The sequence below is a fragment of the Poecilia formosa genome, unplaced genomic scaffold (genome assembly GCF_000485575.1).
Source record: "Poecilia formosa unplaced genomic scaffold, Poecilia_formosa-5.1.2 Scaffold182, whole genome shotgun sequence".
Lineage (NCBI taxonomy): Eukaryota > Metazoa > Chordata > Actinopteri > Cyprinodontiformes > Poeciliidae > Poecilia > Poecilia formosa.
This window is the reverse complement of record NW_006800121.1, coordinates 651,222-677,321: the sequence shown is the minus strand read 5'-3', so window position 1 is coordinate 677,321 and position 26,100 is coordinate 651,222. Positions and strand designations below refer to the sequence as shown.

General features: G+C 40.6%; 1 protein-coding gene across 1 annotated transcript in view; it reads right to left on the bottom strand.

Moving 5' to 3' along the window:
• The window catches only part of LOC103147399 (protein shisa-9), a 106,816-nt gene that overhangs the window by 6,806 nt on the left and 73,910 nt on the right, over positions 1 to 26,100 (bottom strand). Inside the window, exon 4 of the mRNA XM_007565717.2 lies at positions 5,728 to 5,844. Coding sequence (XP_007565779.1) covers positions 5,728 to 5,844 — 117 coding nt within the window. The remainder of the gene's footprint in view (positions 1 to 5,727; positions 5,845 to 26,100) is intronic.

Here is a 26,100-nt window from a genome sequence, read left to right as displayed (position 1 = left end):
ATATAGTTGTTGTAAACAAGGGAAGCCCTGATGAAAACAAAACTAAGTTACAATAAAGTTTCTACAAGAAAACTGAACAGATTGCAAATAAGCTGCCAAAGGCTAGATGAGATCGGTCCTGCCGATTGATGCACGGCTTCGTGTTCAGCTGGTGAAAAATGAATGATTTCACGTTTAATCTGTGTGAGCAGAGCTGCGAACTGCTGCGGTTCCTGTTGAAGGTGAACTGGCAGCGCGCTGCTGTTGGAAAATCTGGGACAGCACAGGGATAATGAATTAAACAGACCCTTCCTTCAAACAACAACTGCTGTTGCTGTCCACTTAAGTGTTTCCACACATGTTGTCACCGGGCAGAGAACCGACGGCACGATTCGCTGTGACAGGATTACTCAACGTCCTCTTCAGTTCACAGAATCTCCCATCTGGTCATCCTTTCTCCCGAATCTGTTTTTGTTTTTTCAACGTCATGTTTCACATATTTTCTGCTCGTCTTAAACACCAGCTACTGCTCTCTTTCCAGTGGCAGCCTCAAACAATGCCCCAGGGTTTAGTCTGAGCCACTGCATTATACATGCATTAGCTGGAGCCGCAGAAGGAATTTCAGAGTTTTACAACACGCTCCGGTTTGGACTAATTGTAATGCGGTACATTATGCTAAAGGAGCTATTCTAAGAGTGCCTCATCTGTAAAATGCTAATTAATAACATTGCGGTAACGCCATGTAGAACGACTTCACTTTATGTTCAAATCATTTTCTGTATGCAGGATGTGATTATTACTCGGCAGATGTTTGTTTACAGTGTCTGTTCTGCATACTTTCCCTGTTAATATATAGATTTTTAGAAGCCTATTACAAATTGTTTCCAAAAAGTTTTTTAAAAAAGCTTGCTACATTCGATTCATTCATTCACAAAGAACTTTAAAAAACCAAAGGCAACCAAAGTGCTGCACAGGTCAAGAAGAAATGCAAAGTTGAAGAAGAAAGAATAAAAATCACTAATCAAAGATACATTTAAAAAAAAAACTTGCCCCACCATTCTCAACGACAATGTGTTGAATGATTTCTGGTTCCTTTTGAAACCAAAGTTTCTCAGGACCCGAGGCAGAAACAAAAAAAACAACAAAAAAAAAACACTTCCTGTGGGAACTCAAGAGGCTTCAAACTGCAACAGGACCCGTTATTCAGCAATCGCTTCTTTCCTTACAGAAGTCTGATCCATAACATGTCGGCATGTCTCAAACCGTTTCTGCACGTGTATAGAGTCACGGCATTAATAAAAACAAACATGTTGATCCCACAGCTATGGTCTCTATATGCTAACGTTGGTGTTTGGATTCTACCCTCTCACTTCCTCTGCAACCCGTTATCCTACATTTTCTGGCTGCCAGCACACCTGTTCTCGTCTTACTTCTTTAATTAACATAGGTATATTAAATTTGCTTGTGCCAAGGTCCCGTGGTTTCCTTCTGGCAAAGCTTCGTTGTCACACAACGTCCTGGTATGACTCCCAATCCTCCTATTTGCGGATATGCTTTAAATTTAGCTCTAAAAAGCTAAATTTAATTGTAATCTGTTTTATCAAAACTTATCATTAAAGGACTGTAATGCGCCTGAGTGGTAAATCACAGTTGAGAGAGTTTCGATTTTAAACAGACGTCTTTATCGCCAAGACCTGGAAAGCATAGTCACGCTTCTCATGAATACTTATGGGAAGGAGTCCACTGAGCTTCATGCTGCTGCCGAGTTTTCTCTCCAGCTGAGAGGTTGAGTGAGCTGTTCCACACTGTAAGAGCTGATGGACCACTTTTGGAAGAAAAGGGTTTTTTTTTCTTTCACTGATGCATTAACTTCTCAAGGACTTTGCATGTTAATCGAAGTAGCATTAAAGTGATATTTGGCCGTGGCGCGACCAAACACCAGGCCAAAATCTCCTTCTGTCTTTTATCCTCACAGATGCCTGACACCAAATTTATTTTGCGAGGCCTTCTGATTTACCTCCAGATTATCGTCAACAAAGCTCTCTGCCTAAAAATTAAATCTGGGTTAACGTATCTTGAAGCCTGCTTTCTCTCAACTCTGATTAGGATTAATCTGCGCTGCCGCCGGCCAACCGTGTTTTATTAAAAAAGATTTCAAAAGAGCTGAGTACACAGGACCTGCTGTTTCACCTGGCAAACGGTCGGCTCTCCCATCCAGACTGTTTTGTGCCCTAGCCGTGACTTTGTGTGCACAGTGAGGATCTCTGGACCCAGTGGCTTGTTTATTACCCAGTGAGGGAGCCGATAAGCAGGTGTGAAAAGATGAATGGGGAGTATTTGCTGCTTCTTATCGCTGTAATTTGCTGACAGTTTTTATTGGAGGGTTAGGGGGGACCACAGCAACGGAAAATTCGGAGAAAAATGCTGGTCAGTTTGGCTGTTTAAAAGATATTGATCAAATTCCTTTATTTTCTATTATGTTGAAAAAAGTGAAAAAATTCAGTTCAGTTTATTTAGAATAAACTGAACAGTTCAAAAAGCATATTTAAAGTTGATTTGTATCGACCAATAGAAATATAAGCAAAATTCTCATCGGCATATAAATTTGGTTGGACATTCAGGCAGATTTGGGTTTAAAATAATTTTCTTTAACAGAAGTAATTTTTACGTTTTGGGGTCATGCAGGAGTCATGACTTGAATCTGATAGAGAATTTGAATCAGGGTGAATGAAAGGAGAAACTTCCAGCCTCGACAAAATCGTTTTCATTGATCATTGAGAAGAGTGCAAAATGTTGGCCTGCAACCTCTAAATAAAATGTGTATAAAATCATAATTATGTTTTCTTTTCAAAGTTAATAAACTCAGTTTACATTATCTTAAAAAAACACACACAAACACCACCACCAAAACTGTATAATTTCAGAAACAATCTTCTTGACTGAATGTAAAATACATTGCTCGGGGATGAACACAGTTAAATCTGGGATATAATGGTGAATGTTTCAAGCTTTACAACATGAAGCTATGTCTGAGACTCTTATTTTGAAGTATTCAAGGAAGTTGTTCTTGTTAGTTTGTTATTAAGACGGCGATGGACTAATAAAGATTTCCTTTTGGTTATGTTAACGATCCTGTCAGCTACTGTTCATAGCTAGGCTAGCATTGTTAGCATCGCCTGCTAACAATGCTAACAACATCTGGTTTATAACTCATTTGTACTGAAAAAAATATTTAGACTGGTTTTAAAACACACTTTTTGATTTGTGAAAACTTTATCTATTAAAACAAAAACAGTTTCAAGTATAGTTTTCCTAAACATTTAGCTAAAATCTGGTTTAATATAAAACTTCATGGGCAAAATTTTTTCCATTTATTTCGCACTTGAATTATTTATGATGGAAATGTTTTTGTGGACAAGTAAAAATTAAATAAAAAAGATGACAAAGTCACTAAGTTGGTACTATCGTGAATATTTAGCTTAACTAACTTCTCCTTTTGTCAAAATTCAAAAGGCATTCATCCATCCAATTTGTATTTTACAGGTTCCATATTTGTGTATGAAATATACACAATGTATCTAATGAACTGTAGCTGTGACATGTCAGATCATCTCCACTGGAAACCATGACAACCAAATGTAATGGATAGAAAATTATCCTAAATCCAACTCTGGACTCCTCTTGCTAAATGGGAAGTACAACATTATGAACGGTGCTAAAATGAATTAAAATGCGTAGACCATCATCTACTGGGATGGATATGTTTCATTCTTTAAAAATTTCTGTATTCTTGATGAGATGAATATTGGAAAAAATATGTACAAAGTAATGCATAAGGCTTAGAAAACAATAATAAAAAAAACCCTCACTGTGCTGTCTGTCCTTATATTTGTAACATTGTTCTGCTAAGAGCAGGTAGCAAACGGAGGAGCATGCAAGTCCTCAGACTGAGCTCAGTACTTAGAAATTGAGAGAGCGAGAAAGGAGCATATTGCACCTCGGTGTGTGAGGGATTTGTTACTTTGAAGTGTTTTGGGGTGAAATGTGTCTGACGCTCATTTTGGAGTGGTTGGTTCTCTGCTGCAGCTGCAATCAGCCTTTGTTTTTCACTCAGAGCAGAATAATGAGTCGGGAGCGTCTCTGTTTTCTCCTCAGCCGCCGCTCAGTCTTTCTTCCCCTTCCCTTCTTCCTACTTGCTGCTTTAATTGCACTTCTGTGTTATTCTTACTTCTGTTAAATCTCTGTAGCGAGTTATATCAGTTTGCCCTTCAAAACCGCGTTGTCCCCGACTCGCTGGGTTCTGCAGCTCATGTGTTTCTCTGCTGCTCTCATGTTGAGCAGCACACATACATGTGTCAGGCTGTCCTTCCCCATCTTTGTCACGACGCCCTCCTCTGTCTGCAGTGACCAGATGAAGAGTGTTTTTTTTTTCTATATGCACACATGAAATGTATGAAAAAGGTTTCATGTATCGAGTGGGTGAGGTTGTGTTCATGTTGATGTTGGGCAGAGTTGAGGTCCGATCCGTCAAACACGTGTAAGAACCGATAACATTTTTTAACTTTCACTGCAAAAGCGTAATCTGGGTGAAGCTACAGACGTGAAATTTTGGAAACTGGTTGTACTTCTAAATGTTCCTATTTAGATTTTTTTTTTAAACTGATATTTTAGCTTCGCGCTCTGTTTAGACAAATTAGGAGGCAAATTGTATTTTTGAGGATTCGTTTTATGTTTAATTTTACAACAGATCTCTCAGTCAAGCTAGGAGGTAAATAAACCTAAATCTTAAATATTAAATAAAATACATACACATATTAGTAGAATATGTACAACTTAAATCAGAAGTTTAAATACAGACCTCGCTGTGGATGCCGATAGCTGTGGGCAGGAAGGATACAACGAATTGTTGCACAACAGCCTCAAACACTAAATAAACCTTATATACATCAATACACTGTCCCATGTAAAAGCTAACATACTGATCTCTGCTCTTTGGGGTGTAGCTAATCGGCTACAAGGAAAATGAATGTCGCGCCCGGATTGGCTGGTTTTCAAACATCAGCCAATAGCGTCTCAAGTAGCATTGCGCCTGCGTAGTTCAGCCACAACCGGCTGCATTTCCCTTAAAACAAAACAAAAAACAACAATGATTGATGTCACCAATATATATTTTACCAGTAGAGTTTTTATCCTAAATGTCCTCGAGCTGCTGGAGACATTTTTGACTTGACTGTTGAAACCTGTTTTTTTTTTTGCTTCCACTTGTTGACCAGCAGGTGGCAGTGTTTGGCGTGACGCACAAGAATTGTGATATTTAATAGCTCTCCACTGTTGTTTTGTAGGAAACAGCTAGAATAAACTCCAGCAGGTGGAATTAATGTGTATTTAAAACCAGGCAGGTAATAAAACCAGGACGCTGGGATATTTTTTTCTTGTGAACGGGTGAATTCAGTCTTAATATTCACATCATGACTGCAATAATCCTTTGCAATATGAAAGTCAGGCATCAGACTGAGCCTTCAGAAATGAATGATGACCCATGATGACACCTGTTACCGTAAAGGAGGCTTCCCCTTTCTCAGCTTTTCACTCCGTCCCACCTTTTCTGCATTCCTTGTTCCGTCTTACATCAGTAGCTGCATTCGTTAGCATTCACAAATGTATCCAAATGGTGCAGATGGAAAGATTTGCTGCCTTCAGTGCAGTCGGAGCGGATGCTCGTCGGTGTTTCCGCGGAGGTCAACTCACCTACGGCCTTGAGCGAGGTGTACTTATTGAAGCCGATTCCCAGGTTGTTGTGAGGGTGAGACAAGGCCATGGCCGGTCCCAGCGGGGATAGAGCTGCATTGTTCAAGTGGTTGTGATCTAAAAGAGAGACAGACGGAGATAGAGAAAATAGAGTGAGTCATTTTCTCACAAGGAAGCAAGAGCTTTGGGAAAAGTAAAGAAAGAAGCTGGTACATCATGACCTCAAAGCACTGCTGAGGATTTTTTTATAAAAAAAAAAAGAAAAAAAAAAGGAAAAATCAAGTTTGCATCAAACCAAGAATGCAAAGAAAAAACCTAGAGAGTGCAGCAGGTATTATAAACATTTTTTTGTATCCACAGGTAAACTTAAGTGAAAGTAAATTCAGGTTGATGAAAATTGATGTGAAAGGTGATTAAAGAAAGAGTGAGACTGCAAACAAGAATCGGTGAAAAGAAAAAATACCCCTTGACAGGCGAGATTCTGAATGTATAGAAAATGAATAAAACAAATTCATTTGAACCTGAATATAACTTGTTCTATAATCCAGGTAATGAATTATTCTATACTTGGTAGTAGGGCTGTAACGATTCCTGGAATGATTCAAATACCTCAATTGTTAAAATTCCTCGAGGAAAATTTATCTCCCTCGAAGCTTCGTAAAATTATGTTTTATTATTTAGCGAATCATTATTTGTGTTTGGTATCGCGCTCACTTCCGCCTACGAGTTGTTGCTCAGTGCCAGCAGCATAAGAGCAAAGAGAGACGGAGATCTGATTACTCGATTAATCGTAAAAATAGAGTACTAAAATATTCTTTTACAACAGTCCTACTTAATAGCAGATATATAGGATACAGAGAGGATCGTCACAGCTGACCATCCACCACTTGTCCAGGTCTAAGGTCAGGAAAAGGGTAACTAAAATCCTGGACACAAACTGTTTTGACCTGCCTGCTGCTATTTGCTATTTACTAATGTTTGCAAAAACCAACCACCGCAGTGACAGTTTTTTTTTTTGTTTTTGACCAAGTGTTTCTCTAATGAACATAAATTAAAAATCCTAATTCACTGGATTAAACTTAAACCCAAAGCCAGTAGTGTTAAGTAAACCAAAGCCTAGAATGTTACATGTTTGAGATTCAAAAAGCTGGCAGATGTTGAACAAAAGAAGACCACAGAGTCTTTAACTTTCACCTTAAACTGCCTCCAGACTTCTCTCTCATGTCATCTCCACAACAATTACACGTAAATAAATCTGTTCCCAGCAGGCTATGGCGTTGCAGACTCAGACTCTGGCGCACAAACAAGCGCTCTCAACCGAAACGCTTCGGCGGAGAATCGGGCGAGTCGGGAAATGGTTTCGGAGAGGCAGGGAGAAAGCCAGAGAGCGAGGAATGTGACACCAGTGCTGACTGATTGAATTAGAAATAGATCTTCACTTCCCCGTGTAATTGATATGCAGCAGCGACGCGGCGCGCCGTGTGTGGCGCGGCGTGCAGGGGAGGCCCGGCTGCGTGATGCAATTGTATCCGCGTGTCGCCGTGGGACCGAGACGGCTTTTGTCTTCTGCGACAAGCACCTGCTCTCCTCACTCGGACAGAAACGTGAAGTTGGGCAACTTTCTCCGAGCTAAGGTAGCATTGGTGGCGCTTTACTCTATTCTGTGGCGATTGCGTAACATGTAAGTAGTAGTTTCAGCTCCTCAGGCCGTCCCGCACCACGTCCTTATACTGGAGAGGCAACAGTGGAAATAATTAAGTGGATGGAGAGAGAGAAATAGACAGAGGGAGTTGAAAAACAGAAAACTAAAAGCGCAGAGAGACAGAGAGAAAGAATTAAAAAAAAAAAAACCCAGCAGTGAATTGATGGAAAGGTCCTTGGCTGGTCTCCAGTTTGACCAGAGGGCTGTTCCAGGCTGCCAGAGAGAGAGTTTGTTTATTACAGCATAGATGTCGTAATGCGCAGACCAGCCTTATCTTTCTCTGCTAAATGGGATTTCCAGACTCCTCATTCAGGAGGGCAAAACAAAACAAATAAAACATATTTAGCAGAACAGCAAATACGGCATTTGTATGATACATCTTTTATTTCATTTTAATTTAGAACAATGACTAGCTTTATAATGACTGATAAAAAAATAAAAAAATAGGCTACGGGTATCAAGACCTTTTGCAAAGGAAAACTTTTACAACTGAAACTTTTACCTGCTGCCATTTCTCTGGTTTACAGTCAGTTTAGAGAGATTTCTGGAGGAAGTCCTAAAGTGACCAGAGTGTTAAAGTAAAACAGGCCGACTCTGACTGGTTCTTTTTGTCACTCTTACTTTTTTTTTTCTCACTACCTCAAAAAAAGTCAGTTTTTGGATTGTTTTCAAAGTCACTTGTTAAAAATACTGTTTGACAAGCTGGTTGGTGAACTTTTTTAAATACAACCAACCAGATCATGTTATGTTGTTGTTTTAAATCTTTTTATGTGTTCAGTACCTCAAGTTTATCATAGTATCTGGTCCATGTCTATAGAGATTATATAAAATGTCATCACAGCATTTTTATGTGTTCCTGTTGAATGGGACACAAAACTATTTTACACATGAGCTCAAACTCTGCTACAGCCAGACGGTCAGAGGACGTATGACACACAAATGTCCCACATCGTGCCTGAGAAAGGGTCAGAGTTTGAAAAAATAGTTTTATAAGTCAATCGCCAAATCTCCAATTCCAAAACATTTCATCACCCGCAAACTGCTCAAGATAATCGGCAAATAAAACTTCAGCTTTCATTTACAATTACAAACGACTGACACAGTGATAGATTAGATATTTGACCCTCTGCGTCTTAACACTCACACCAAACAAGGAACACATCTAGAGCAACACAAAGTTCGTAAGCATGATGCGTCTTGATTTCACATTTTTAGCTGGGAAAGCTTAGCAGCTTCTGATGACGTTTCACGATTAAAGTGACTTTGATGGCGCACAGAAACCGCATACATTCATCCTGCAGTTTAAAATTCCTCTTCTAACGTAAAGATGTAAAACAGAAAGCTCTCACAGGCCTGTCAACCACAGGTAAACAAATAGATTTGCTACTTGAATCAAAACTGTAACTAACATGTCCTGACTGGCTAAACACGTCACCCTCTGATCACTTTCCTGCTTCCATCCTCATCTAAAAGGAAAGCGAACTCATCCCCGCAGCGAAGGTCATCCGTGTTCTCAAAGCAAGAAGTAAAACATTTTATCTCCATCGTCATTTTATTTTAATTATGTAAAGCACTTTGAAATGCCTTGCTGCTGAAATGTGCTATACAAATAAACTTTGATTGATTGATTGATTGATTGATCTCTCAAGCTTCTTGAGTTTCAGCCCCTCCTAACGTCTGATGTTGTCACTGCAGACATTTGACGTTCGTAGCATGTCAAGGAAACGCTTAAAAAGGAAGTGGAGTGGATAGGCGGAGGGGCTGCAATGTTGAGTTCAACAGCTGTCACATGGCATGTTTCTTATAGCTCAGTTTATTTCACTCCCATTTGCCAGGACTTATGGTTGGGAGTTTAAAAAAAAATTGCAACAAGGCTGAATTATTTTTGCATAATCACGAGTTAAAACGTCGATGCAGTTTCTTTATTTCATGCGGATTCCTTGATGACAGCCCTGGAGTTTGACTCCAAAATATTCCTGCTTTCTTACATAATTTGTCTGTCAGTTTGTCTCTACAAGCTGGATATAGTGCCACAGATTCATGATTGGATTTAGACTTTAATTAGGCCATTCTAACACAATAATTCTTTTATCTACTCCATTGTAATGCTAACCAGATGATTAGGGTTGCTGTCCAGCTTGAAGGTGAACCGTTGCCCCAATCTCAAGGTTATTTTTTCCCCAGGATGTCTTCCCATCAACCCTCAGAGAAGAAAAGCACCTCCACACTGTGAGACTCATGGTTACATAACTGTCTTTTCAGCAGTGCAGCTCCTCCAGAGTAACCATCAGCCTCTTGGCTGCTTCCTTGCCCGGCCTTTTGGTTTCAGTAAACGTCTCTGCAGGTTTTGCCATCGTCATTTTCCTCTTACTTCTGATCCATCACATGATGTAACATCAAAATTGGTCAAAGCGTCTGGCTGCAATGTGATAAATGTGAAATGTGTTTAAAAATATCTGCCTTGTTTTGCCTTTAAATGGGTTTTTATTTCTGTTTTGTGCTTTTTGCTAAGAGACTTTCACTGGGATTCCTTACAGAACATATTGCTGTCTTTTTACCTATTTATCCACCAACAGACTTCCTTCCTTTTGCTTTTTACTCCAACTCTCCGGTAAACAACGGAGGGCAACAGCCAGCAAAAATGGCGCTTTGTTCATTTCATACAGTACGACATGCCGGTTCGGGAAGCTTTCCAAGGCGGCCGATTCCCAAAAAGGGAACGCATCCTCGCCTGTACTCCTGAGATTCTGAATAAATTCCCTCCGATTGTCCTACATTTCACCTCCACGCACGTCCGTCGGTGTGCGCGTTGTTTCTTCGACGCGCCATTGTGCAGAAGCCTCAGAGGGGAGGCGCTCGTGAGGATTTACATTTATGTTTATTAAAGAGACGCGCGCAGGAGAAGCGGGTGTGAAGCGTTGGTTGAGAGTGATGAAATGTTTGTGGACGTTGATTTCTGAGCGCATCATCCCAGGCTTTGCCGAGCGTGTGTCCTGTGCGAGCGGCGGCACAGAAACTTTTTATTTTCCATGTGCGTGCTTTCCTGCCAGGATGCATTTGTTTTGGTTGGTATGTGTGTACCTTGTTTATGTGTGTGTGTGTGTGTGTGTGTGTGTGTTTGTGTGCGAGAGACAGTGTGTGGGTGCAGGCAGTCAGCAGAGCACCGCTGGGTGATGGCCTAATTCGGCAGGGCTCAACATCAAAGAGGCTGACTGCTGTAAGGGCTTCAGCCAGCCTTACTCTGACATGACTGCAGTCACACACACACACAAGTACACAGAGATAAAAAGAGGTAGAAAGGAAAATTGATGCAAAGAGGTAGGAGTCGCAGAGAAGGAAAAAAATAGTGCGGTGTTGTTTAATGCATTGAGTACTCTGTGAAATGCAACCTGTTTCTGACTTGAGAAGAAAAACAAAGTATGGAGTTCCCTTATAGCTCTACTTTTTCTTTCTTTCTTTCTTCCTTTCTTTTTTTCTTTCTTTCTTTCCTTCTTACGGATTATTTTGTCTCTTTACAAGATGAACAGCTTGATTTATAAACTGCACTCTGCTTGCCGTGTACGTCGTAATTTTAGTCGAATCCAAGAACGAGAAGGAGCCAGATCAATTATCGAGATGAACTTTGGTGAACAAATCAAATGTAACGGTTATGATTCACGACGGTGTGGAAGCAAAGGGAAGAAAAACAAATCTTTCTCGGAAAGAAAAACCTCCCTCCTTAGAGAACCAAACGTCTTCTGCTTCTCATGAGATGTAAACAGTTTTTGAAACAAATATTAACTAAATCTCTGTGAAATAATAATTACAACTCAAAATATTTACTTATATAAAATTATAATATCCCACGTAATAAGACCTGAAGACTTGAGTGAAGTTCAAATTCAAATCAGACAAAACGTTTCTGCAGCACACATTTTCAATTTAAAGTTATTAAGAAATGTTTCCAGAGGTCATGAAAGGTCACCCCACAACCCAACTCCTTCTTCAAATCAGACAAGATTGGTGTCGATCAACTCGACATTTTTGTTTGCGCCGCTTTGGCTTTGAAGGTATGAATGAAAGTTTGAAGGTCAAAAGGTCAACCAGCCTCCACACTTTTTACAAAATCAAAACGACCTTTGAAATTTCATCCATATCTTCAAAGCCAAAGCAGCACAAACAAAAAAAAAAAATTGCAGAGCAAACCGGCACAAACATAGTCAAATTGATTGACACCAATTTTGTCTGATTTGAAGAAGGTGAAGGAGGACTGGTTGACCTTTCATGACCTCTGGAAACATTTCTTGATATCTTTAAAATGAAAGCAGCACAAACAAAACTTTTTGCTGCACAAATGTTTGACACCAATTTAGTCTGATTTGAAGAAGGTGGAGGCGAGGGGCCTCAAATCCTCTTGAAATCCAAAACAAATCCTCAAGAGTGTAAGCTGTTAACTTTAACGAATAATGCAACTTGTTACGAGAAGTTAGATGTTAAACTGGGTGAAAAATCGGAAAGTTTGAGTAAGGTGTTGGTTTGCTATTTCTGTTGCATCCTGGTGTTTTACACTGCAGACACCTGTAGAACTGGACGATTTCAGATCATGAAAGACTGTAATTTATTGACAATTTGGGAAACCTGACGCACTGTGATGTCATTCATATGTTAGGCTTGTCCCTTGTTAGCTCACAGACTTATGTAGTTTTTTTTTTTCTTTTTTTTTTTTACCTTTCCACATACAATGATGAGTAAAGTCAGAGTTCAGTTCGGAATAATATGTTGAGATTTTTTAGTCAAATTCACTTTGGTTCTGGATGCAGGGAGCGATCAGGCCTCAGTGTGGTGAAGGAAATTAATCTATAAAATCACAAAAAAAACCCATTAATTATGGTTGGCATCACTTCTTCACAGGGGGCGAAGATTTTTCCTCTAATAAATAAAATTGTGTACGACTTCTTGTGAACGATTGTTGACCTTTGCAGAAATCTGGTTTTAGCTGTCTTGGATTTCATTTTATCCTAGAAATTGTTGATTTGCTGTTACTTGAGGTTTTTATCTCAAATATGCATCAAATGAAATTTGTAAGGAGAAAAAACATGGATTTTAAATGTGCCTTTCTCACAGGGTGTCGCCAGAAAATATTTCATAAATGCATAGATTGACTAATCTGAGCCTCCTTTCTGTTGATAAAACGACCAGAAATAGAAACGTTGGCAAACAAAAACATTGTCCAAATCTTTCTTTGATTATTTATTGCATAAGGCAGCTTCTGCAGTGTCGGCGGCATGACTGAAACATATGGACCTGTTCCTTTTTTTTTTTTTATGTCTTTATGGTTATTTCAAAGCACTACAAGTTTGAAGTTTGTCTAAAGAAAACGTCCTCCTTTTCCAAATCAAGCAGAGACCCACAAAGAATGAACAGATTTCTGCATTGCCTCTGATCTGCCTCTTTTTATCTGTTCCTGCTCACCTATTTATTCCTGCAACTCATCTTATAATTCTCTTTGTGAATGGAAAAGGGGCCATCTGTTGCTGACTCGTGAAGCGAAGTGTGTGTGTGTGTGTGTGTGTGCGTGTGTGTGCGTGTGTGTGTGTGGTATTCTTCTCAAACTCTGACATCTCTAAAGCACATGTGTGCGCTCTCATGCTCCAGTGTTCCAACACTTCATTAAAAAAACCCAAATAAATCATTTTAGTAATTCTAACTGACCTTAAAGGTTGGCCTGATTCAAACAATGAGGAAAAACAAGGTGTGTGTGTCTTTTTGTTTGGTGTTTCACAACTTCTGCATTCAATCGTAGCTGTTCATATTCATGACACAAACATTTTATATAACTTCATTCCCTCTGCGACGCGAATATGAAGCCTCCTTTGTGCTTTAATTATTGAATTCTCCTCTGCAACATCGACTCCCCACCACTTTCTCCTTACAAATTCACGCATTTACATGCCAATTGGTTATCTCTGTGTTTACCAAATTACGCGAGAATTGGACAATTTGTTCTGGGTGCTTAACTTGGTCTGCAATTGTTTTTGTCAGCCGGTATAATTTGAAGCTCCGGTTATTTACATGCTCTAATGAATCGGCCTTACTGGTGCTAAATGGCATGTCAGAGCACGGAGTTTTACGCCGCAATCTCTTTCTCACACCGTCTCCATTCTTCTCTTTCTCTCTTTCTTTCTCTCTCTCTCTCTCTCTCTCTCCATTTGCTGAGTAAATGAAGGCTAAGCTCCCAAATAGGCCATTATTTTCTGTCTCTATCCCACACATTTCAAACAGAGTCCTGCTAGTCAGCACTTCCACACAATGCAGTGAACCGCCGTGCAGGCGCACTCGCGCATGCCCTCAGTCAGCTAGCAGTAAAAACTGGGCAGTGGTTTTTACTCCCACTGGGTAGACGGCTGAGCAGCGCACACTGAGCTCCAAATGAAGGAGAAACGGAATAATAAACGGCGGAATCACAGAGATGAAGGGAGGGATGTAAAACAGAGCGACGTTAAAAGGGGAAGATTTTGCAACTCTTGCGCTCATAAAAAAAAAGCACCTCTTAGATTTATTATTAGAATAGCAGCTGGCACTTTTTAAGTTTGCTGCTGCTCTCCGTTTACTTCTGGTTTACTTTGCACTAAAAAGAGTTGCCTTATTTTTTTTTTTACATAATGGTTATGTAAAGAAAACCCAACAAGATGAAAGATCCTAATACTACTCTCTACAGGGGATAGCAGGGTTTGGATAATTAGCTGCTAAAGGAGCTAGCTTAGATTTAATGTGAATTGCTCCTTTCTCAAAGCGCAAATTTTTAGAAGTTTTAACTAAAATGAGGAAGTTTTAACTAAGTTTAGTGCAAAGATAAACTTTGCACTAAAGTTTATCTTTAGTGCAACAAATAACAAATAAGTTATGATTCACTTATTTGTTTTTTATGAGCTATTTTCTTCTCTAGAGTTGGTAAACGTTGCTAACTGATGTCTCATGCTAGTTAGCATTTCTCATGTTAGTTAGCATATCGACTGCACCACCACTTTGGCTTGCTGTGAATTCATCCCGTCTGTTTACTCTGGATTCTCTTCTGTGGTTTTTGTTACAGTAGCAGAGGTTTCAGGGAAGCAGGTCAAAGTTCATAGGAAGAACTAAATACTGACAATACTGGAAGAAAACCTTTTAGAGCACATTTGTCAAACTCAAGGTCTGGGGGCCAAATCTGGCCCACCACAGCCTTCTGTGTGGCCCTCTATACTCTCTAAAGGGAGACATAAATATAACCGTCAAGATAACAGTGTGCTTAAATATTATTTTATCAATCAATTCAACGCAGTTTTTATCTGTTCACTGCCAAACTGCATCAATTAGTCCCTCCAGTTTCTTGTGAATTATTGTGGAAATTCACGCAAAATCAACAAATCGCTGAACTTTTTCACACTACTGCATAATTGTGAGTTTATTACAGATTTTTCACAAAAATGGCAAAAAACACTGGCTCTAAGAGACTGTTTACTCCCACCTGCAGATGGCAGTATTTCTTCTACTCAGCCGTACTTTATGTCAGGTTATAATCCATAAAAATGATACGGCGAGTATCAAAAAGTCGCATTTATCGTCATACATAAGTGTAAATATTTCAAAATTACTACCACAGACACTTTTTTATTGCAAACAATCACAAAATCCTGAAAAGATGTTCAATATTCTATTTACATTTTAACAGGTTTTATCAACACATTCTGCTGCAACTGGCCCTTTAAGAGCATTCATGACCTTGACTTGGCCCAAAAGAAAGATGAGTTTGACCAGAGACTGTGGTGAGGTTACAATGTGAGGACATGAGGCCAGAGGTACTGTGGAATGGTTTTGATTGAAGCATTAGAACGGCCCAGTCAAAGTCTGGACCTATAGAGTGTGTGGTGAAACTGGAACACACACACACACACACACACACAGCAAACAATTTGCCCTGAAGGAAGGCAGTCTCAAACCATCACTGCTTTAAAACAACAAAACAAATGTTTGTCCTAAAACTCTATCAGCGCACGTCAGTGGAACCAGATGTTAGCATTCAGCAAGTCTTATTTGTGCCCAGCACTAATTAAATTTAGAGTAACAAACCAGGCAAGCTGTGAGAGTTTTGCACATGGTTTCCATTTGTATATATATATTATGATTGAATAAATGCAGTTTTTTTGTCTTCTATTTAGCTCTTGCTAATCTGGAGCCGTTTGGAGGCCAGACTCCATCATCAGGGTGGGGTGGAACAAATCTGGCACAAAGTGCTTAAATATGGCCGTACTGCACTGGGTTTTAATGGATCTTTAGACTTGGCACTGATTTTTCAAACGGAAATGAAGTCACACTCGATAAGTAATAACTTTATGCCCGCTAAGTTTTGACGTATTTTTAAAAGGCTTCCTCGTTGTTCCATTTAAGCAAAAATGACCTACGACAATTTGTAGATATTTAGATAATGCATGGAGAAAACATAAGTAACCCAATTAAAACCGTGTAACTCCCGTCACTCTTTAAATCTCTGCAAAGTCCCACCAGACAAGCTTCTCGTTTTCTTTAAATGATTCAGAGCAACCTGCCTGGTGCTAAGTGTTTGTGTTGGTCTGTGTGAGTACATATGCGGTACAGGTATACTCTTTCCTTCCAAACTCGGAGAACCGGTGAATTATTAAACTCATCCGAGAGCCGAACATGCCCTTTCATCACAGCGGCTGAGCCAAGCAGCTCCCGGGGCTTCTTCCATTTGCATTTACTAATCTCCGAACATTTGCTTGGCGCCCGCTGCAGGAACGGCCCGCGACCAGTTACATCACATCTGGTGTCTAATCTGAGAAGGTGAAACTCTTCACCATTTCTCTAAGTATCCTCTCTCACCTGAATGAGTCAAATCTAGCATCAGTCCTAAAGTTTCTAAAACATTGGCTTAAATACGACTATAGGGGCTTCGCAGACATAAATTCAACTGACAATCTGTGGCTGATATTTTCATTTATTCCTCATCCAATTTGACAGAGTTTGAGCAATTTAGCAAGAAAGAATGATCAAACATTTCTGCCGACTGATTTAACCCTCCGGCAATTACACGTGTTGACTCACGGTCCAAATCTTTAAACGGCACACAGCAGGCGAACGCGACCCAAATCCGAGTGTTTTTGCCCAGATTTGACACATTTTCAGGTAGTCTAAATGACACAATCCTGATCTTTTCATCCCCCCAAAAAATCCGATTTGAGCCACTTCCGTATTTGGTACTAAATCAGATAGTTTTCTGAAGCGTCTGCAGTCTGAACAGTGTCGCGATCAACCCAACGTTTACGCCGTTGACGTGAGGCGCGTCATGATTCTGCATCAGAAGAAGCCAGATGTGGTGAATCTGGACGTCAACAGTGACTGAAAATCATCATTATGAATTTAAGAAAGCAGCCTGCTCCACTGAAACGCATCCCACCACTTTTGGCTCCGACAACAGATCCAAACAGACCTCTCTGTAGAAGTGGCGGTCAGTGCTCCTCACAACGACCTTGCTATTAGTCGTGCTTTCTTTCTCGTCTTGGTATGATTTTGTGACTTTCCTATCAGCTCCCAATTGCTGAATAAACTTTAAGAATGAATTGAGCATCAAGACCTGCAGTGTGATCGTAGCCGATAAAAACAGAGTTGTCCTTTTGCCCTTTTTTAGCATAAAGCACGATCTTTGCAGACGAGATCTCAGGCCTGTTTTGTTGCTCCAATTAAGAAGAGTAGGGGGGAAAAATGTCTCTGTCAGCGCGGCAACACTATCTCAGACTGATTTAAACACCTTGGAAGGATCAACAAAAGTGGTAATTTAATTATCTGCAGGCTGATTAATGAGAGGGAAGCTTCATTTGTGGTTCATTAGTAGTTTATCAGTTTGCAGGAATGATGAATTCTTAATGAGCAGAGATCCGTCGTTTTTAGAGGGGTGATTTTTTATTTTATTTTTTTATTTTTTTTACATTTTTTTTTAATAATGAAAGGAGATCTGCGAAGGTTTGCGAAGCCAATCAACTTTTGAGTATTGCTCGTAGGTGAAGGTTAAAAAAGGAGGGGATGCACGCGTGGGCAAGGACAGAGAAAAACACACACGCCTGCTTCGCCAGGTTGTGTGACGGAGGAGCGTCGCGCATTAACTTAATTATTTATGTATGCATGCAGAGTAAAGGAAAAGGGCAGAGGCTACGCATATTAGCTACTCAGTGAAATATTAGCGGAAGGACCTTTGATGCAGCGTAATAAAGAAGGAACGAGGGGAGAGGAAGAGAAGAAATGGAGGAGAAGAAAGAGCTCGGATGACTCAAAGGGAGGAAAAGGAAGGAAAGAGATGTGATGACCTAGTAAGTTTTAAGCCTGATGCAAAAGATTTTGGGAGAGAGAAGTTGGGAGTCTGAAGCTTGATATGAAAGCAATACAAAGCAGAGTCAAGTATTTGCTGTGTGTGTGTGTGTGTGTGTGTGGTGTACATACTCAAGGACATTATTACACAAGAGTAATCCTCTGGTTGGTCTAATTTGATGTGCGATGGATAACGACAGCAGTAGTTCCACGTGTGGGGTTATGTTTACAATGAGCCCAGTTATCCATTTGCAATACTTCCCTCTAAATGGAAAAAACAAAGCATTGCTAAATACATTTGCACACAGATCCACTCATCACACAAATGGATGCTTCATTTATAATGAGCATGAGTCGCTGAGGGGACAGAAAAATACACGCCGACCTGTCCAGGAACTAATAACCAGACATTTTTTGTGTTGGTTTTAGACATATCTAAAAACACACACTTACACACAGACACAGTGTGATACCTGATGATACATTACTAACAGATAGCGACTGGAACCGACCTCTGAAATTGACCCTGTCTCTACAGTAGAGTGCGAACGGTACATCCAGGTCATTGAACAACATGGTTCTAATTTTGAGACGATACAAGGTTTAGGCAGCGTTTTGTGGAAAAATAAAATAAATAGAACTGTGTTTTAAATCATTTAATCAGCGTAGAATATTCTAACCTGCCTACTGAGTGTTTTCCATACAGCATTTTGATTTTTTTTTCTAAAGAATAAGCAGTTTTGGCAGCTGAAACCAAGACATAATGGTACTTTGCATGTTGCTTTTGCAAAGTAGCCAATCCAAGAGCACTACTAATTTTCCTTGATGCTGATTGGCTATTACTGTATGAGTAGAGACAAGGAAGACTTTGGATGTTAGCTTCTTTGGTATTGATAATACGGTTTCTACAGTGCGTATAAAAGTATTTTAAGGTATAATTTGTGTTTGTTAGGTTTGGGCGTTTGTTTCGGTTGTATTTTGGAGCGGTCTCTGGTGCACTTTGCATTCACATATGCATTTAAACCGCACCAGAGTTCAGTTCAACAAGTCAATTTTAACGGCACAGCACATCTGAGAAAGAAGGTCCTCTAAGTGACGGGTCGAAATTCTGTCACAGCTATTTCTCTAATCAAAAGCAAGAGACGAAAACTGTCTGGACCTATATTCCGGCGCCTTGTCCGTGGTTTTGCTTAACTAACAAAGCCTGCTAAGCAAATAAAATCTACGTTGAGGAGGACGGCAACGGCAGCTTAAACACGATCCAGCAACTGGAACCGACACTGCAGCCGCATAATCGCACTCACACCGAATGAAACCAAGAACAAGATTAAAGCTGCGCTCCTAAAATATTAGACCGGCTTCCCTTTTAAGCCATTACATGTGAGACTGAAAAAAGACACTGAATCAGTGAAACCATCGTAAGATGGGATCATTCGTAGCCGGTCCCAATTCCAGCAGGAGCCAACTGGATCAGGTAGGAGCAGGATTACTGGAACAATGTCATTAGGAGTTTCTCTGTAGGAGAACATTAGCATTAAACACAGTTACATAAACCTGTTATTATATAAGGACTGCTAGCAAATGCATAAGCATCAAGTACTTGTGCTGCTCCTCCTTACATAGAGTTGGTGCTTTTTGCAGCAGGGCTGTCACTTCATTTCGTTGGTTACATGTCATGCAACGCTGCTGCGCTAACGTCTCTAGGTGTGTGTATGTGTATGTGTGTGTGTGTTTGACTCTTTTACATACATCACCGCTTATGCTAGGGCGTCCAAGGCCATTGCTTAAGTTTTCTTAGTGCAGAGGTACGGCCTTGTGTCTGTGCCTGTGTGGGAATGACCTCATCCGTATTCTCCAGGCGACGGCAATGGAATCACTCAGCCTGCTGACTTCATGTAGCATCATAAAACCTCTGCAGCCGGCATTGTCCTTCACTAAATGGCTCCCATTACAACACTTGGCAAGGGGCAACTGATCAAGAATATTAACTGTGTGGCTGTGGTTGAGGGGAGGGCGCGGTTTGCAGCCTCTCGGGAACGTCGGCGCCACGAGGGGTAAAAATGGGCTGTGACGTGTTCCTTGTTTCTAACTGCTAAATCACAAGATTTAAAAAAAAAAAAAATCTTCCACAGACGAGGCTTTGAGATCATCCACGTACTGTATGCTAAACATGGAACATTAGAAGCCTGGAGTATCTCATAATACTGCGGCTGTAGTGTGAAATGAAAACGGCTGTAGTGATTTGCAAGTTGAGCCAAAAACGACGTTTGAAATGTTTAGATGGTTAATAAAGTTCTTGAATTAACTCGACTCTTCATCTCTTTATCAGGATAGACGGCCAGCGAGTCAAAAGAGCATCGTTTTGTTTTGTGTGACCAATTTGTGAAATTCAAAGCCTTTTGTCACATGCAAAGCTGAATCGTAAACCCAGTATTTTGCTGGTCTAAAGAATTTGTTTTCTAACAATGTAGGCGTTCTTCATGCATACGTGAAAGAGAGGCCTCAATCCGTTTCACCTTTCCTTCGACAGGGACAGCAAAACTGCAGAGAGTTGATGGAGAGATGGAAGAAAACTTTAAGATAAGAACATTAATCTTCTATAATGGCCCAGTTAAAGTCCAAACAGCTGGCATGACCAAGCTTGAGTTATTTTTGCAAAAATATCAGTTTCTAGTAGGGGTGCACCGATTTATCAGCCAGTCGATTTATTGGTGCCGATTACGTTCATTTTGGGAGATCAATGATCGGACGATTTTTACAAGTGAAGCTGATTTTATCCATGGATGTTTTCAACCTTGGCAAAGGTCTAAAAATCAACCACTGTGCTTTTGTTTTCTCGTGTGAGAGGTTTGACTGACAAGCCGGCCGACCAGGTCATGTCTACACATCTACAGTTAACAACAGTCATCCTATTGTTGCCAATTCAGCAACTTTCTTGATATATTGAGCAACATTTCAGACAAAAAACTGGCATTGGCCAAAACCGGAATCGGTAAGTTAGGCTTTTCAAACTATCGGTAATCGGTGATCAGGCACAGCCCTGGTTTCTAGATGTGTGAATCTTGAAAACCACACGTCATTTTTCTTCACTCACACTCCCTTGGGTCCGTCAGATTGCGTCCTAAAAAACGCAATCTGTAGTCATAACTTGACGATAAGGTGAAGAAGGGCCACATGTACTTGTGCACTGTACGCTCCCTCTCACAGCCTTTGACATTCATGCAGCTGCTCCCAACCCTGTCTTCCTTCATCTCCTTAGTTTGACTCCTCTCCGTGCTTCATAAAGCACGGATCTCTTGTTGCTGTGCCCACCCACCATGTCTAACAGTGATTGATGCTGCGCCACACACACCATCCAGCAGACCGTGCACAACTCCGCCACTCCAGGTGCATGAGGGCGCACTGACCTTCAAATGCCCCTGTATAGTCCCAACCTGCACCACCACCTCCCGCCCTTCTCCGTGTTTGAATGTTTCGACCAACATCCGATTAGCACGGCCCGGCACTTCTAAGGCCACCTGGGGGAAGCGGGTGAGGGGCGATGACAGTGCATGCCTGCTGCTAATTGGCTGCTAAGGTGCTCTGCAGAAGGATAGGATGGGGGGGAACAAAGTGTAGATTGATGTGGAGGTGGGCGGGGATTATATAAAGTAGTAAACAACACATGAAACGGAGCGACTTAGTGGGGAGCGATGGAGAGATGAAGAGATGGCGAGGAGCTCTGCACTGAGGAGGAAGCAGATGGCTTGGTAGGGGGAAAAAAAATGGCTGACACGAGGGTGACAAAGGAACAGAAAACTACATCACTGCATCCAGCTGCTGTCTTCTCTTGCAGAGAAACAATCTGTTCTCTCTTTTTTTCATGTCTTTAAGTGGTTTCTTATTCTCATTTAATCCTCCTCCCATCAGTTCAAAAAAGCTGGACAGCACACTTTGTCGTTCTTCTCCTCCAAACGCTTTGGAGATGCCGCTAATTATTTTTCACTCCACACTGTCTTGTTATTTACTAATCTGCTCATGTTGCCCATCAGTTTCTCATCTCCTCTCCTCTCCCTCCTCCTCCTCCTCCTCCTCTTTCTCATCCTCCTGCAATATTTGTCTCGACCCCCTTCTTTGCTCCCCCAAGGCAGTGATTTGTGGATCTGTCATGCTCCTGCAGCTGGATCCCCTGTCTGTCTCCCTTAGAGAGGGAGGGCAGGAAGACAGAGATAGGCAAGGAGAGCGGGCATGAGAGCACGTAAAGGTCTGGCTCTGAATAATTACACATCCCCTCTGTCCATACACTGTCATCTTTTAGGTAGTGTGAAATGTAGGCCGCCATACTAAAAATATTACAGACCGCTGACACGGTTTGCTCTTATTTTATTTCCTTTTTTTTTTTGTACGACTTCCCCATTTAATGAAATCTCCGAGTGCTTCTGTGTTTGAATGGACTACTGTCATATTTTTGGATTTTGCTGTGCATATAACCATCAGCACGTTGAGTAGAGGTAGGCGGATTAATCCAAAAACGCTGATGATATCGATACCAAGTCGGTATCGGATCGATACCAGCGATTGATACCTCAGGTTACCTCTTGAAATTCTCTTATTTTTGTATTCCTTTACAGTTTCTCTTCCTCAAAAAATTGTTTTGATTTGCTCCCAAATAATTTTTATTTTTCATTTTTGTTTAGGAAAAACGCACAGATGTCATTTTAATGTGTTACTAAAATACTTTACAGACATCAATAAACTTTGTCCAAATTCTGTCCTAGATTTGAACAAAAACATGTAAATGTCAGAAGTTTGATTATGTATCAAACTTATATAAAAAGTATTGTATCAGTATCGGTATCGGTGATGTGGATCGTGTGTCTACATGGTACTGAATCTGTACCTAAACATGCAGCACCGCACACCGTTAGCATTGAGGGTTTGATGTCTTGTAAAGTGTTTATAATGCTAGAAATTTTCATATTTTGTCATATTCCAATTAGAATGTATTTCATTGGAAGAATACTGCTTAAATGGGAAGGAGAAGGAAAATAAAACATGTTTGATTTTTTTGAAGGTTTTTTTTTTTTTACTTCCACAAAAATAAACCTCATCTTTCACTGAAAAGTGGCCAAAAGAATAAACTGCTAACAGGGAGTCGAAATCCGGTTTGCTGCGTCTCCACAAGCTACAGCAAACCTCTGGAAGAAGGTTCTCTGGTCAGATGAGCCTTGAGACGTGGTGGTGGCAGTATGATGCTGGGGGCATGCTGTATTTCAGGTAAGCCAATCGGATAGCAAGACGGATGGAGCTACGTGGAACTGATGGAAGAAAATCAGTTTGAAGGACAACCTTAAACTTACAGCCAAACGAAACGGAGCCACGGTTCTACATGGGATGCCTCTGNTTGATTGATTGATTGATCTCTCAAGCTTCTTGAGTTTCAGCCCCTCCTAACGTCTGATGTTGTCACTGCAGACATTTGACGTTCGTAGCATGTCAAGGAAACGCTTAAAAAGGAAGTGGAGTGGATAGGCGGAGGGGCTGCAATGTTGAGTTCAACAGCTGTCACATGGCATGTTTCTTATAGCTCAGTTTATTTCACTCCCATTTGCCAGGACTTATGGTTGGGAGTTTAAAAAAAAATTGCAACAAGGCTGAATTATTTTTGCATAATCACGAGTTAAAACGTCGATGCAGTTTCTTTATTTCATGCGGATTCCTTGATGACAGCCTGGAGTTTGACTCCAAAATATTCCTGCTTTCTTACATAATTTGTCTGTCAGTTTGTCTCTACAAGCTGGATATAGTGCCACAGATTCATGATTGGATTTAGACTTTAATTAGGCCATTCTAACACAAATAATTCTTTTATCTACTCCATTGTAATGCTAACCAGATGATTAGGGTTGCTGTCCAGCTTGAAGGTGAACCGTTGCCCCAATCTCAAGGTTATTTTTTCCCCAGGATGTCTTCCCATCAACCCTCAGAGAAGAAAAGCACCTCCACACTGTGAGACTCATGGTTACATAACTGTCTTTTCAGCGGTGCAGCTCCTCCAGAGTAACCATCAGCCTCTTGGCTGCTTCCTTGCCCGGCCTTTTGGTTTCAGTAAACGTCTCTGCAGGTTTTGCCATCGTCATTTTCCTCTTACTTCTGATCCATCACATGATGTAACATCAAAATTGGTCAAAGCGTCTGGCTGCAATGTGATAAATGTGAAATGTGTTTAAAAATATCTGCCTTGTTTTGCCTTTAAATGGGTTTTTATTTCTGTTTTGTGCTTTTTGCTAAGATACTTTCACTGGGATTCCTTACAGAACATATTGCTGTCTTTTTACCTATTTATCCACCAACAGACTTCCTTCCTTTTGCTTTTTACTCCAACTCTCCGGTAAACAACGGAGGGCAACAGCCAGCAAAAATGGCGCTTTGTTCATTTCATACAGTACGACATGCCGGTTCGGGAAGCTTTCCAAGGCGGCCGATTCCCAAAAAGGGAACGCATCCTCGCCTGTACTCCTGAGATTCTGAATAAATTCCCTCCGATTGTCCTACATTTCACCTCCACGCACGTCCGTCGGTGTGCGCGTTGTTTCTTCGACGCGCCATTGTGCAGAAGCCTCAGAGGGGAGGCGCTCGTGAGGATTTACATTTATGTTTATTAAAGAGACGCGCGCAGGAGAAGCGGGTGTGAAGCGTTGGTTGAGAGTGATGAAATGTTTGTGGACGTTGATTTCTGAGCGCATCATCCCAGGCTTTGCCGAGCGTGTGTCCTGTGCGAGCGGCGGCACAGAAACTTTTTATTTTCCATGTGCGTGCTTTCCTGCCAGGATGCATTTGTTTTGGTTGGTATGTGTGTACCTTGTTTATGTGTGTGTGTGTGTGTGTGTGTGTGTGTTTGTGTGCGAGAGACAGTGTGTGGGTGCAGGCAGTCAGCAGAGCACCGCTGGGTGATGGCCTAATTCGGCAGGGCTCAACATCAAAGAGGCTGACTGCTGTAAGGGCTTCAGCCAGCCTTACTCTGACATGACTGCAGTCACACACACACAAGTACACAGAGATAAAAAGAGGTAGAAAGGAAAATTGATGCAAAGAGGTAGGAGTCGCAGAGAAGGAAAAAAATAGTGCGGTGTTGTTTAATGCATTGAGTACTCTGTGAAATGCAACCTGTTTCTGACTTGAGAAGAAAAACAAAGTATGGAGTTCCCTTATAGCTCTACTTTTTCTTTCTTTCTTTCTTCCTTTCTTTTTTTCTTTCTTTCTTTCCTTCTTACGGATTATTTTGTCTCTTTACAAGATGAACAGCTTGATTTATAAACTGCACTCTGCTTGCCGTGTACGTCGTAATTTTAGTCGAATCCAAGAACGAGAAGGAGCCAGATCAATTATCGAGATGAACTTTGGTGAACAAATCAAATGTAACGGTTATGATTCACGACGGTGTGGAAGCAAAGGGAAGAAAAACAAATCTTTCTCGGAAAGAAAAACCTCCCTCCTTAGAGAACCAAACGTCTTCTGCTTCTCATGAGATGTAAACAGTTTTTGAAACAAATATTAACTAAATCTCTGTGAAATAATAATTACAACTCAAAATATTTACTTATATAAAATTATAATATCCCACGTAATAAGACCTGAAGACTTGAGTGAAGTTCAAATTCAAATCAGACAAAACGTTTCTGCAGCACACATTTTCAATTTAAAGTTATTAAGAAATGTTTCCAGAGGTCATGAAAGGTCACCCCACAACCCAACTCCTTCTTCAAATCAGACAAGATTGGTGTCGATCAACTCGACATTTTTGTTTGCGCCGCTTTGGCTTTGAAGGTATGAATGAAAGTTTGAAGGTCAAAAGGTCAACCAGCCTCCACACTTTTTACAAAATCAAAACGACCTTTGAAATTTCATCCATATCTTCAAAGCCAAAGCAGCACAAACAAAAAAAAAAAATTGCAGAGCAAACCGGCACAAACATAGTCAAATTGATTGACACCAATTTTGTCTGATTTGAAGAAGGTGAAGGAGGACTGGTTGACCTTTCATGACCTCTGGAAACATTTCTTGATATCTTTAAAATGAAAGCAGCACAAACAAAACTTTTTGCTGCACAAATGTTTGACACCAATTTAGTCTGATTTGAAGAAGGTGGAGGCGAGGGGCCTCAAATCCTCTTGAAATCCAAAACAAATCCTCAAGAGTGTAAGCTGTTAACTTTAACGAATAATGCAACTTGTTACGAGAAGTTAGATGTTAAACTGGGTGAAAAATCGGAAAGTTTGAGTAAGGTGTTGGTTTGCTATTTCTGTTGCATCCTGGTGTTTTACACTGCAGACACCTGTAGAACTGGACGATTTCAG